At 36.0% G+C, this 13,490-nt stretch overlaps 2 protein-coding genes across 2 annotated transcripts in view; one reads left to right on the top strand and one right to left on the bottom strand.

The window, feature by feature from the left end:
• dars1 (aspartyl-tRNA synthetase 1) overlaps nucleotides 1-6,602 on the top strand; it is a 46,397-nt gene extending 39,795 nt beyond the window's left edge. Inside the window, exons 13-18 of the mRNA XM_057335760.1 lie at nucleotides 2,029-2,175; nucleotides 2,259-2,301; nucleotides 5,341-5,421; nucleotides 5,510-5,621; nucleotides 5,934-6,005; nucleotides 6,125-6,602. Coding sequence (XP_057191743.1) covers nucleotides 2,029-2,175; nucleotides 2,259-2,301; nucleotides 5,341-5,421; nucleotides 5,510-5,621; nucleotides 5,934-6,005; nucleotides 6,125-6,216 — 547 coding nt within the window. The 3' untranslated portion in view covers nucleotides 6,217-6,602. The remainder of the gene's footprint in view (nucleotides 1-2,028; nucleotides 2,176-2,258; nucleotides 2,302-5,340; nucleotides 5,422-5,509; nucleotides 5,622-5,933; nucleotides 6,006-6,124) is intronic.
• Nucleotides 6,603-9,155: 2,553 nt separating this feature from the next.
• LOC130555757 (protein lifeguard 3) lies at nucleotides 9,156-13,330 on the bottom strand. Its single transcript, XM_057336212.1, has 12 exons — nucleotides 13,209-13,330; nucleotides 12,601-12,857; nucleotides 12,315-12,385; nucleotides 11,782-11,846; nucleotides 11,625-11,678; nucleotides 11,465-11,515; nucleotides 10,997-11,036; nucleotides 10,586-10,623; nucleotides 10,348-10,435; nucleotides 9,876-9,971; nucleotides 9,718-9,771; nucleotides 9,156-9,627 (listed from the first exon to the last, which is right to left on the bottom strand). Exons 2-12 carry the CDS (start codon nucleotides 12,845-12,847, stop codon nucleotides 9,481-9,483), a joined length of 951 nt encoding a protein of 316 aa, XP_057192195.1. The 5' UTR covers nucleotides 12,848-12,857; nucleotides 13,209-13,330; the 3' UTR covers nucleotides 9,156-9,480.
• Nucleotides 13,331-13,490: the final 160 nt, after the last annotated feature.

Below are 13,490 nucleotides of genomic sequence, written 5' to 3' on the forward strand. Positions count from 1 at the left end.
ACTCGAGACCGGTCTTGGTCTCTCGAGTCCGGTCTCAACCATTTTGTGATGGTCTTGTCTCGGTCTCAACGGTCTTTGGTCTCGGTCTCAGATTTAGTGGTCTCTGTTTTTTTTTCAAGACCACAACTGTGGGAATTACAATAAAATGATGGTGCATTGTCTGATTTTAGTGTTAACATTATTAATGTGATTGGATGTAAAACTTTAATGCCCGGTTTCACACACAAGGCTTAAGACTAGTCCCAGACTAAAATAAAAGTTTGAGCTGTCTTAACTTGAAATAAATATCCCTGACATATTTTAAAATATGTCGTTGCCATTGTTTTGTCTCAAGATGCACACCAGCAGTATTTTTATCCAAGGCATTTTATTAAAAGTGACTTTAATATCCTAATTTAACTAAGGCATAGTCCTGGCTTAAGTTAAGCCTTGACTGTTGTGCCAGATGAATGGGGGAATGTCCTAGAAGAAATCTGTCAACAAAATGAATACAAAGGTCCACAATATCCAAGATGTGATTGCAAAAAAGGTACTTGTATTAGATCTTGTTTCTTTGTATTATAAAGTCTGACGTGATCTGAAAACGTGATATTTTGCTACTGAATAATAGATAAGAACGCTTAGAACGCATGATTCTGTAATAATGAATAATAAATTGAATGTGGATCTTTTAGAATTTTAGAGAGTACTAGTCTTTGTCTTGACTCGGCCTGCCTTGGTCTTGTCTTGGTCTCGGTTTAGGTGTCTCGACTGCAACACTAGCTACGACTGTTTGGCCTGTGCTACAAAACCTCTTGTAACACCAGTGCTATGTTAAAGTTAACGTACAGCCCTGCCACTAATAATATTTACTGCTTGCCTTTGTTCTATAGCAATCACGGAGAGTATAACCAACTTCAGACACTAGGTAAAACGCTTAGAAGCAAACTTGAGCACTCAGAATCCGAAACAATTATACTGACACTTCATATGAAGTTTTTTTTATGTTCGTACAAGTAGGCTAATTTTTGTACTTGGACAAGTGAATGACAAATGTACTTGTCAGAAGGACAACCACATGACAACGCTTAATGTCAAGCCCCGAAAACCATGCCCTGAAGTTATGTAGATGGTTGATTATTTGTCAATGTAAGTATAATGTTTTCATAGATTAAAAATAGCTTTTAAAATACGCAAACTGGCAATATGAAAGCGATTTAAAACATCTCCCCTTAAAACACTATATTGGTCTTGACTATTTAAATAAAGTGTCGGTTAAAGGAATATGACTTGACCTTATAAGAAATTCAGTCAGAAGACATTTTTTCACTTTAATCCATGTGTATAACTTTATGAAAATTGGGATATAGCGCATTTATGATGATACAGTACATTTATGGTGCTTTTCTGTCCATTTTTGGATATTGACAGCCATGCAGAGTTATTCTAGTTTTGTTTTTTGTTTTATTGTTTTAAATTTGACTTTATTTTTAGATATAAAAATATATTATTTATGTTAGTTTTGTTACATGCCTTAGTTATTTGATTATTTATTTGTTTATTTCCTATGCTGCATAATTTTTATTTTAGTATTTGGTTTATCATAATTTTAGTGCATTAAACGTATTTCAGTTTATTTCTAAGGCAACATTTCAATTTTTTGTTTAGTTTGTTTTTTTCAATGAAAAAGTGATTTCAATGAATAGAAACGTTTTCAAAGTTTTCATTTTAGTAAACTAAAACATCCTTGCAGCCATGGTCAGTATAATTTGTTATCAAAATTCTCTGTTTTGCATTGTTGCAAAGCAACTTTACAGAAAAACATCAGCTGTAGAGAAAGATCAGAGAAATAAGAACAACAGTAAAGAAATAGGGTGCAGAGGAATAGAAATAAAATTATGAAAAAATATAAAAAGAAGAACTTGCGATACTACAAGATATATATTGTAATATAACTGTAATATTACTAATTAGTCAGTCCAGACACTTCTTCTCATTCTAGACATCTCTTCTGTTTCATTCTAACTCTGTGATTCTGATACACCCCAGGTTCCAGACAGAGATCCAGACAGTGAATAAGCAATACCCCAGTGAGCCCTTCAAGTTCCTGGAGCCCACGCTGAGACTGGAGTATAAGGAAGGAGTGGCCATGCTCAAAGCTGCTGGGGTGGAAATGGGAGATGAAGATGATTTGAGGTCAGTCGTGAGACTCGTGACTCCCTTTCACAAAATCTCCAACAGACTTGCATGCCTTAAATAGTTATTTTGTTTTTCCTCAGCACACCCAATGAAAAACTGCTTGGGCGTCTTGTAAAGGAGAAGGTAAAAAACAACATCTTTTAAAAAGAGACAATGATTGAATGGATGTATATAATTGCATTGTTTTGCAATATCTAATATTTAAAGTAAGGGATAATGTACAGGCAGCCGGTTGTTATAGCAGAAATAAGCTTATTTCGCGATAACAGCCGGCTGCTTGTACATTATCTCGCTTATTACCAGAGGTGGGTAGTAACGCGCTACATTTACTTCGTTACATTTACTTGAGTAACATATGTACTTTTTAAGTAAAATTAAAAGTGTGTAATTTTACTCTTACTTGAGTAAATTTGTAATAGAAAATCTGTACTTTTACTTCGTTACATAACTTACATTGCGTGACGTTCCTTCGTTCCTTCATTTTAAAATATGCTTTTTAAAACGCGTTGTTTATTTCAAGGTTGTCGTCTCTTTTTACGGGCATTCCCGAGTGATCGATTCTTTTGAGTCGATTCTTTTGAAAGCATTAATTGAACAATGGGCAAAACCATTTGAATAGTCTAATGAATCAGTTCAAATGATTTGTTCAGTTCGCAGCACGATCTGAATCACCTGAAGCAGGATTACTCACTCCTCGTAGCGCGAAATTTAAGAACACGCAGAACACAAAGAGCGTTGGATGAAGTGGATATGAATCTATATCTATACAATCAAAACTGCAAATGTGTCATATTGTTTGCCAGCAATGATAATTGCCCGCCATATGCGCGCACCCGCGCGACCTGTTCGTCAGACACAGCAACATGCGCGTTACCTGTCAGACACAGAGACGTGGGCTTGCAGAAATATACATTTGAAGAACAGAAGGAAGAAAACGTGTTGATGGGCATGTGGTTCACTGTTTACTGTTTGTTTACAAGTAAGAGCGTTTCACAACACACACGTGACACAACATGAGAAAACACGAGCTTTGTTCAAAAATGTGTATTTCATTTAGAGAGCACTGCATATGTTCTAGATCATCTTAGGAAATGCTCTGAGTTTAGTTCATGCTTTAGTTTGACATGGTCTATTATTCTAAATAAGTTGTGTAAACTACATTGACATCAGGACTAGATGAAATTTACAGAAATGCTTGTCTCTTCTGTGTTTGTCTATTCTTTAGTCTCTCTAGTATATTGCAAAGATATCTGCTTATGATAATTAAAAATATTGATTAAAATGTAATATTAAAATATTGGCGTTAATATTAATTTTATGTAGTAGGCCTATATAATCAGATACAAAGTAACTAAGTAACTAACTACTTGAGTAGTTTTTTCATTGCATACTTTTTTACTTTTACTCAAGTAATTTTAAAATAGTGACTTTCTTTTACTTGATAACATTTCTCCTTTTAGTATGTCTTTTACTTGAGTAAAGATTTTGCTACTCTACCCACCTATGCTTATTACACGCTCTTGCCACATGAGAAAAAACTGGACATAACACGTGAATTGAAATATTTTATTAGCTATTTTTACCGAATGCAACCTTCTCGAGGAAAAGCCGTTTAGATTGGAAACGACGTCAAGTAATTAACGTCCACACGGCAATTGGTTTTAATCTTTGTTAATACACTCACCTAAAGGATTATTAGGAACACCATACTAATACGGTGTTTGACCCCCTTTCGCCTTCAGAACTGCCTTAATTCTACGTGGCATTGATTCAACAAGGTGCTGAAAGCATTCTTTAGAAATGTTGGCCCATATTGATAGGATAGCATCTTGCAGTTGATGGAGATTTGTGGGATGCACATCCAGGGCACGAAGCTCCCGTTCCACCACATCCCAAAGATGTTCTATCGGGTTGAGATCTGGTGACTGTGGGGGCCATTCTAGTACAGTGAACTCATTGTCATGTTCAAGAAACCAATTTGAAATGATTCGAGCTTTGTGACATGGTGCATTATCCTGCTGGAAGTAGCCATTAGAGGATGGGTACATGGTGGTCATAAAGGGATGGACATGGTCAGAAACAATGCTCAGGTAGGCCGTGGCATTTAAACGATGCCCAATTGGCACTAAGGGGCCTAAAGTGTGCCAAGAAAACATCCCCCACACCATTACACCACCACCACCAGCCTGCACAGTGGTAACAAGGCATGATGGATCCATGTTCTCATTCTGTTTACGCCAAATTCTGACTCTACCATTTGAATGTCTCAACAGAAATCGAGACTCATCAGACCAGGCAACATTTTTCCAGTCTTCAACTGTCCAATTTTGGTGAGCTCGTGCAAATTGTAGCCTCTTTTTCCTATTTGTAGTGGAGATGAGTGGTACCCGGTGGGGTCTTCTGCTGTTGTAGCCCATCTGCCTCAAGGTTGTGCGTGTTGTGGCTTCACAAATGCTTTGCTGCATACCTCGGTTGTAACGAGTGGTTATTTCAGTCAAAGTTGCTCTTCTATCAGCTTGAATCAGTCGGCCCATTCTCCTCTGACCTCTAGCATCAACAAGGCATTTTCGCCCACAGGACTGCCGCATACTGGATGTTTTTCCCTTTTCACACCATTCTTTGTAAACCCTAGAAATGGTTGTGCGTGAAAATCCCAGTAACTGAGCAGATTGTGAAATACTCAGACCGGCCCGTCTGGCACCAACAACCATGCCACGCTCAAAATTGCTTAAATCACCTTTCTTTCCCATTCTGACATTCAGTTTGGAGTTCAGGAGATTGTCTTGACCAGGACCACACCCCTAAATGCATTGAAGCAACTGCCATGTGATTGGTTGATTAGATAATTGCATTAATGAGAAATTGAACAGGTGTTCCTAATAATCCTTTAGGTGAGTGTATGTTATTAAAAGACATATTTATATTCATTTTTGTGTAATATTAAACTGCCCCTCTGGGTTTGCAGCATCCGGGTTACAGGGTGTTATTAGTTTTGTGCAGTTGTTATTTGAAAATATTTGAAAATCACAACCCTTGGAATGTCGCGACTGGCCAATCAGAATCAAGCATTCAAATGAGCTGTGTAATAAACCATAATAACATTATTACCTGCATTGTTAGTTACTGCATGGTCTGTTATTGTCTGTAATTGTGTTTTTTTAGTATGATACTGACTTCTACGTGCTGGATAAATACCCCTTGGCGGTAAGGCCGTTCTACACCATGCCTGATCCCAACAACCCTGTAAGTTTGATTAAAAACCTTGGCCACTTGAACCAAACCTATTGTTTTTCAGAGGTTACACTGTTCACTTCACATACTCTCCCTGCAGAAATACTCAAACTCATATGACATGTTCATGAGAGGAGAAGAGATCCTGTCTGGAGCCCAGAGAGTCCACGATGCCCAGCTGCTGACTGAAAGGGCAATGCACCATGGCATCGGTAACCATAGCAACAGTACACAATAGCTGTGTTCTTTAACCTAGTGAGGCACCTTGTAGTCTAGCTACCTTTTGCAGTGGCATCATAACAGAAATGTAAGTACGTATGTGACTGAGCGTGTTGCAGTGCATTCTGGGATTTACTTACCGGCAAAAGAAATAAGGTATCTTAAAAGACAGCATAATATTGTTGCGTAATTAGAATGTCTGATTCAGCTCAGCAGGTTTTTGTAGTAGAGCTGATCACCCGGCACAGTTTACTACATCTGTATTGATTTGTGGCTGTGTTTTAACATTTTCATTTTTGTTATAGACCTGGAGAAGATCAAGGCTTACATTGATTCTTTCCGGTATGGCGCCCCTCCTCATGCTGGTGGTGGCATAGGTAACGCACATTTACCTTTCTGTAATCCAGATTAATTCAGTTCAAGTTTTTGAGAATTAAAATTCTCATTTAAAAATATATATAGTACTTGTGCCTGATCAATACCTGCCGTCTCATAGGTCTGGAGAGAGTGACCATGCTTTACCTCGGCCTGCATAACATACGCCAGACCTCCATGTTCCCCCGTGACCCCAAACGTCTGACCCCTTGAAGATTGACGCACCCGGACAGCCTCTTGTTTCCAATCCAGACTGACACAATACAACCTAGACAACCAGCTATCAGTCTTCTGGACGTGCCAGAACGTGGAAGTGCCACTATGATTAACTGAACGACATTAATCTACTTTTGTAATACTTCTCAGTAGTGTGTGATACAGCAGGGCTTTAAAGGAATCTAATCAGGAGGAAAGGAAAGGGAATCGGTGTTAAATGATGCAGATGATTTACTTACATGAAGATTAATGCAAATTTATTACACCGTATGTCTAGATTTTTCTACTGATGTGTGTTCCTGAAACACTATGGTTTAGAGAAGGTAACTGTAAGATTTTCACAAATAACAGCACATCCACAATAAATTCAAATAATATACGTCTTTCGAGTGTTTGTTCCTTTCAAAGTTTGATCATGTGATTCTATGAAAAGACATGTAAAATACATGGGATAGTTTTAACACATATGGTGAATAAATACAATAACTTACTACATATCTTTACAAACACCACGCAGCATGTTTAGCTAGGGTACTTTTTTGGGGGTAGATATTTTAAAGGGGTCATATGGCGCAAAAACCTTTTTGTGTTATTAGTGATGGTTGCTATGACTATTATCACTTTTATGATTGTTCATTCAAACCGTTAATCCAGATTATTAGACTCATCTTGCACCATCGGTGCTACAGATATAAATGATACCTTAAAGGTACATCACCCTAAAGTCATTCCAAACCTGTATGACTTTCCTTCTTCTGCAGAACACAAAAGATTATATTTTAAAGGGGTCATATGGCACGAATACGTGTTTTTCTGTGTCTTTGGTGTGTTATAAGTTGCCCATGCATGTATAAGACTATACAATTGCAAAACTTAAAGTGTAGGAACAAAAAATGCATTCTATCTAAAAGAGAATGCTCACCCAGACCTGCCTGAAACGCCTCGTGTAACCACACCCCCACAAATCTATGTCAGTTCTTGGTATGAGTTGACTAAGACCGCAGAAATGTATACGTAAGTAAGGTGGGCGTACCTGTCAGTACAATTGCTTTGGAACCTGATGTTCCAAATATGATAAGAGGCATTACATTTCCGTCACATGCTTGCAGTATTCGACAAATCACTACGCACTGGTTAAATGGCCAATCATAGCACACCTCGCTTTTCAGAGTGATGAGCTTTGTTAAAAATCTGTTTCTCAGAGAGGCGGTGCAAAGAGGAGATACAAACATGCACGTTATGTGGAAAATACAGCGTTTTTGAACCTTAAATCGTGTATACACATTGCATTACATCCAAAACAATCGATAATATTCGTTTTAGCCGTGTCATATGACTCCTTTAAAATATAGAATGAAATATATTGTTGCTGCTGGATAGAAACCTTGTAACTTCAAAACTTTTCAGGAAATGGGTTAAATATTTGCAAGACCCACACACAAACATGAAGAGTGACCAATAGTAATTTATGAAGATTTATGAAAAAAGCTTTTGTAAAACAGGACATAATAATTAAATGCTCACTTTTATATTGGTTTCCTCATCGACACAAATTATTATTATTTATTATTATTATTATAGATTGGACAATTTTAAAACTTACTACATTTATCTAAATACATAATTCATATACAGCTGTACTACACTTAAGTGACACTCAAAATTGTAGAATTGTTTTGTAAAATAAAATTACGTTATTTTACATACAACTTGTTTTTGCAATTTGACATTACTGACTCAAAAAATACTGTAAAATGAAACATAAATGTAAAATGTACAGTATAAAGTGGAACAGTGTAGAATACTGAATAGTGTATCTATAAACATCTTGAATAAAATGGCATGTTAGTAAATGTGATTAGTGTTAGCAAACTGTGATTTTCCAGTGTTGTCACTATAACATCACTTCCTGTCATATATCACCACTATAGTTCTTTAACATGTATATATAGCACACGGTTTTCATTTCAGTCACTGTAAATGAGATCAGTGTTACACCCTGAAACAGCTACACTTTTGATACATCAGCCATTATCACTCAACCAAATTTTGTATATATAGTTTTATATGTGCTTACACTTGCGATCACACATCCCTCCATGTGTCAGGATTACACAGACTCCTGTGGCAATGAAGAGTTTGGCTCCAAAATGAGATAACTCATTCAAAATCATATCTTTATTGTTTGTTGTGTTAATTATCTGTATTTTTTGAGTTATTATGTCAAACCAGACAACTGCCGTTTGATTGATATTAATTGGAATGCACAGTAAAAAAAATAGTTATATCATTTAAAAAAAATAGAGTTATATCATTTTGGAACCAAACTCTTCATATGTAAACAAACACAATGACTGAGAGCAGAATTCCTATTCATACTCCATTAAATTGGTAAAATATGCGAATGTAACTCTTCATGAATGCATCACTTCCTGATCTGAAGCTCTGAGATGGGCCGCAGGGCTGAATAACAGAAGAACCCAGAGAATATTACGTGTTTTTTTCAGAAGTGCAATATTTATTGTTTTGCCTTTAATGCATTCAGACTTGGAAATGTTTGGAGCTAATGCAGACTCAGAATTTAGTTTCATTCAGAAAATTTAGTTTCATTCCGAATAAACGATTTAATTTGTTAGGTCAGTGAAATGTAAAAGTTCACCATGATGGCAGGGGTCCTGTTGTATATGAAACTAAAGGAACAGGTCTGCCATCAGCTGGACAATGCAGGTAGTACAGAGTGTTTATATTTTTAAATCCAAAATGATTTTCTTATAGTTGTCTTTGCATATTTAGCTAAGATTACACCTGTGTTTGGCAGAAAACCTTTTTCCAAGGCCCTTTTAAGTGCATTCCCTGCGAATCACACACACAACCCTTGCGATACCATTGTAATACAACATTTTAATTTAAATCACTCCACAGAAAACTTTGACAGCTTGTTCTATTTTATTTCCTGTTAGGTAAATAACAACAACAATAGCTACATTACAAAATCACAGGTGTCTTAGTAAACACTTTTATATTAGTTTCATCATCACAAATTATCAGGTGAAAAATAAAGTGCATTTTAAATAAAAGGCAAATTAATAAAGTGACAATCAATTTTAACATGCAACTTAAAAACAACACAACTCAAAACATTCTAATAACAGACATCAATGTAACTGGATATGAACACCATTTTAAAGAAATTATGAAGGAAAAGATCAAAAAAGCTCAATGAAAGATACAATTTTCTAAAAAATAAAAACCCTCTAGCGTTTACTCTGAACTTCCTGTGACGGAAAGGAGAAAGATAAAGATCTGGACGATGTCAACGTAGAGGGAAAGAGCTCCAAATACATATTCCTCAGGGCTGATGGTGTGTGCTCGGTTTCCAACGAGCAGCTGAGTGTGATAAGCCAAAAACTATAAAAGCACAGGTAATCAATATATATCAAGTATTAAATATTGTAAGAAAGTGAATAAACAACATTAAATAGTGTTTTGTAAACTCACCAAGGTGAATACTATTGCCCCGCAAGCACCATACAGCATGTGTAGCCAAGGTACCTGAGACATGGATATTTACAGCCAAACAAGCCACAACAAGATTGATTTGAACTAACTGTCGAACTTTATGTAATTTACTATTTGTTGCTTATTTGCAAACTTACATATTTAAAGCAAAGTACAATGGATGTTATAATGCCAGTCACCAGGAGAACCACACATAGGGCACAAAGCAGACCGGTACAGGAGGTAAAATCCACCTGATCAGAACAGCAAAAAACAACAACAACAACAACAAATAGAACTGTCAAAGCTCCTACATATTGAATGTTTGGTAATTACAAGTCAAAACTGTTTAAATAAATGTAAAAATAAATTTAGATTTCATAAGTGAACTGAGAGGAAAATATTACAGATATAGATCTGTTTGAATGCAGCTAAAATCCATCTTAAAAAGCAACGCACAAAAAAACAAAAGGGTTTGTCTGAAGGAAGCCGGTAAGGCATGAATGTTTAAAAAGAGACAGACGATCATTGTAATCAAATACAATGGTTTTATTTTACATGGGGGACAAAGTCACATTCATAGCTACTCGGTCCATCACAGCCTGTGGGTTCTGACACAACAGGTCTTACCTTCGTCTGAAAACTGAAGATTGTGACGACTACACACACTATTGCTGTTATCCCAAGAGCCAGGACCACTGCTTTGGTGTCAAAGAAACTGTAAATAATACCAGACAGAGACAATGCATACAGATCTCCATCCATAAGGTGTTTTAAACCAATTGTATGTCAACTTTATTGATAAGTGTGCCAATATTAATACTGATATTATAATAATAAATGTGTTTATACCTACATCTTACCTCACCTTGATATTGTTCCTGCCATGTAGGATAAGGCAAGGGTCTGGTGGGAAGAAAAATCCATGCTTAAATAAATTCAAATGTGTAGTTTGCAAAATGTATAGATGCTTTTGAACTGAACAGAATTGTTTATCATAAAGAATTGAATCGAGAATTATTTTAAATTCTAACAGCATGCAAGAATAAAGTGTAGAATACCGCAAAGACATGTGTACTTGATTTCATTGCATATTAAATAAAGAATGTGCAAAAACACTCAATTTCCAAATACAATTTCCAAAGCTGACATTACTTTAATGCAAAAAAAGGGAGCAGAGGTCAGAATTTTGACCTTGACAATGATACACACATGTTGCTTCAGAGAAACTCCGATCCAAATATCTTTTGAAAGCATATTAACTGCAATTATTACTTACAAAAACAAGGAGGAGTATTAAATTCCATGGGTGACGTCTCCTAAAAACAGATTTTCAGAAGGTTATGAGATGGCAAGGTGACTGTATATGTGACCCTGCATGGATCACAAAACCAGACCTAAGTAGCGCGGAACATTTTAAGTAAAAGTCAAAAATACACTGTATGGGTCAAAATGATCTATTTTCCTTTTATGCCAAAAATCATTAGGATATTAAGTATCCTAGTATGTTCCATGAAGATATTTTGTAAATTTCCTACCCTAAATATATAAAAACTATTTTTGTGAGTGGTTGTATCTCCGCCAGATATTATCATACTGTAACCTAACAACCCATACATCAATAGAAAGCTTAATTATTCAGCTTTCAGATGGTGTAAAAATCTCAATTTCAAAAAACTGACCCATAAGACTGGTTTTGTTGTCCAGGGTCACATATGAAGATATACAGCACTGTAACTGAACTCACCTTGGTCCTTCACAGCAAACCAGCACAAGATAAGTAATAAGATACACAGGGCTGTGAAAAACTATGTTAATGTTAATTCAATATGAATCAAACAAACAACTATGAACAAACACTGTAAATCAGACTAAAATGTAGTAGTGTAGTGTAGCGTATAGCTCACAATGACGCCCAATAAATGGCAGGATTTTGGATCACAAAAAGACGCACAGGTTCACTGTAAATGAAGAATACACAGACATTTCATTCAATTCATATTCATAATCTATATAATTTACATAGTGTTATAGTGAACTGAAGTGTATCATTATTGTACTTACACAAATACAAACACTGCAATGATTGAAGCAGTGACAAAAAGTTGAGCAGCTAAAATAAGATAAACCTGTTACAAACATACACAGACAGTATAGTTAGAAACAATAAAACCTTTACATAAAGCGTTTGTGGTATAACGTTACAATAAGGTTGTATTTGTTAACATTAGTTAGTTATTGTATTGGCTAAAATAAAAATGAACGATACATCTATAGCATTTATTAATCTTAGTTCATGTTCATTTTAGCATTTATTAATACATTTTTTAAATCAAAATTTATATCTGTCAACATTAGTTAATGCACCATGAACACGAATAATTGTATTGATATTAACTAACATTAACAAAGATTAATAAATGCTGAAAAACTACATTGCTCATCGTTACTTTATGTTAGCTAATGCATTTACTATTCTTAACAAATACAACCTTATTGTAAAGTGTTATGTGTCTGCTCATTGTGTCATGACTTTTATTTAAGATCAAACCCTTAGGGCACAGAGATTATATTCTATAATATATATATAGTCTGACCTTTCTGATAAATGCATGTCGAACCCTCATACTGTCCCATACGCCAACTGATGAGACATCCTCGGCATCTCCTGCAACCAAACAATGAATAGGCAAAAACAAACAACATCATCAGCTCCTTTAATGATATATGTCGTATATACAGTGGTCGCAAAAAGTATCTCTGCCACACATACAAGTGCACAATTTGAAGTGATTTCTGTATAAGAATCAGACAAACAAAAGAAAAAAATGCACAGTTTGAGCGGTATAAGTTTATAGGAGTCACACAACTACTGAGACTTACTGGGGTTGGATGAAAACATTCCTGGTGTTATGAAAGAGGGCATGGCAGTTGGCATTGCTGACGAGGAATATCCTGGACCTTGCCACAGCCCAGCCTGAGGGTGTATGCCAGGCTGTCCCGGGCCCGTGTACACCCCTGGCTGGGCTGGATATCCATAGGGAGGGTGTGGGTAGTTTCCGTGTTGCTGTTGGCCATTTGACTGCTGCCTGGACTCTTCATAACTTGGAGGGAGATCTGCCTTTAACATTGTAATGGTCCTGGAAACCCAGGCCATATATGTTAACAAACTGTTTTATAAGTTTATAAGTATAACAACAAGATCTCAAATTTAGATTCACAGATGCGTGTATAAAAATGTGTTTTTTATGTGATACACTCCTGTCATCATAACCTGATAACTTGTAGAACTGACAGAAACGTTTAAATAACGTATTTTTTATTTATGAACATAAGGAAGGTTACACAACAACATTCATAAATATGTTCATTTAACGCAATAATAATATATTCTATTAATTATTGTTAAGCGATATATTTTGGAATATTTTGCCTTACATAAGCATGATAAATATTATTGTATATTAATGATAACAAAAAACTTCTCTTACCACTTTAGCTGTCTCTTGAAAATACGGAATTAAAGTGCCGAATAACTTCTCGATGTTGTCTAGGTAGATAACACCATGAATAACACATCAGATGGGTGCAGTGACGTGCAGTCTGATTGGCCGGAACTTAGCAACGTGAGTTGTAAATGAACTGAAGTAGGAGGAGCTGCGTCTTCAGTTTGTAGTGTCTGCTCTGCACTCAACTGTGTTTGTTCTACCAAAATACCGCCTTGCGTTACCATAACCGTGCCCCTTTCCCTTCTTGGACCGAGCAGATGTGTT

This window comes from Triplophysa rosa, linkage group LG6 (genome assembly GCF_024868665.1).
Source record: "Triplophysa rosa linkage group LG6, Trosa_1v2, whole genome shotgun sequence".
Classification (NCBI taxonomy): Eukaryota; Metazoa; Chordata; class Actinopteri; order Cypriniformes; family Nemacheilidae; genus Triplophysa; species Triplophysa rosa.

What these genes read in the sequence shown, in the direction of transcription:
- LOC130555757 (XM_057336212.1), bottom strand. Translation starts at nt 12,847, where the DNA reads ATGTTAAAGGCAGATCTCCCTCCAAGTTATGAAGAGTCCAGGCAGCAG. An exon ending in TCTTCAGTTTTCAGACGAAG is followed by an intron (nt 9,972 to 10,347) that starts GTAAGACCTGTT and finishes TGTTCTGATCAG; the next exon opens with GTGGATTTTACCTCCTGTAC. An exon ending in GGGCAATAGTATTCACCTTG is followed by an intron (nt 9,628 to 9,717) that starts GTGAGTTTACAA and finishes GTGCTTTTATAG; the next exon opens with TTTTTGGCTTATCACACTCA.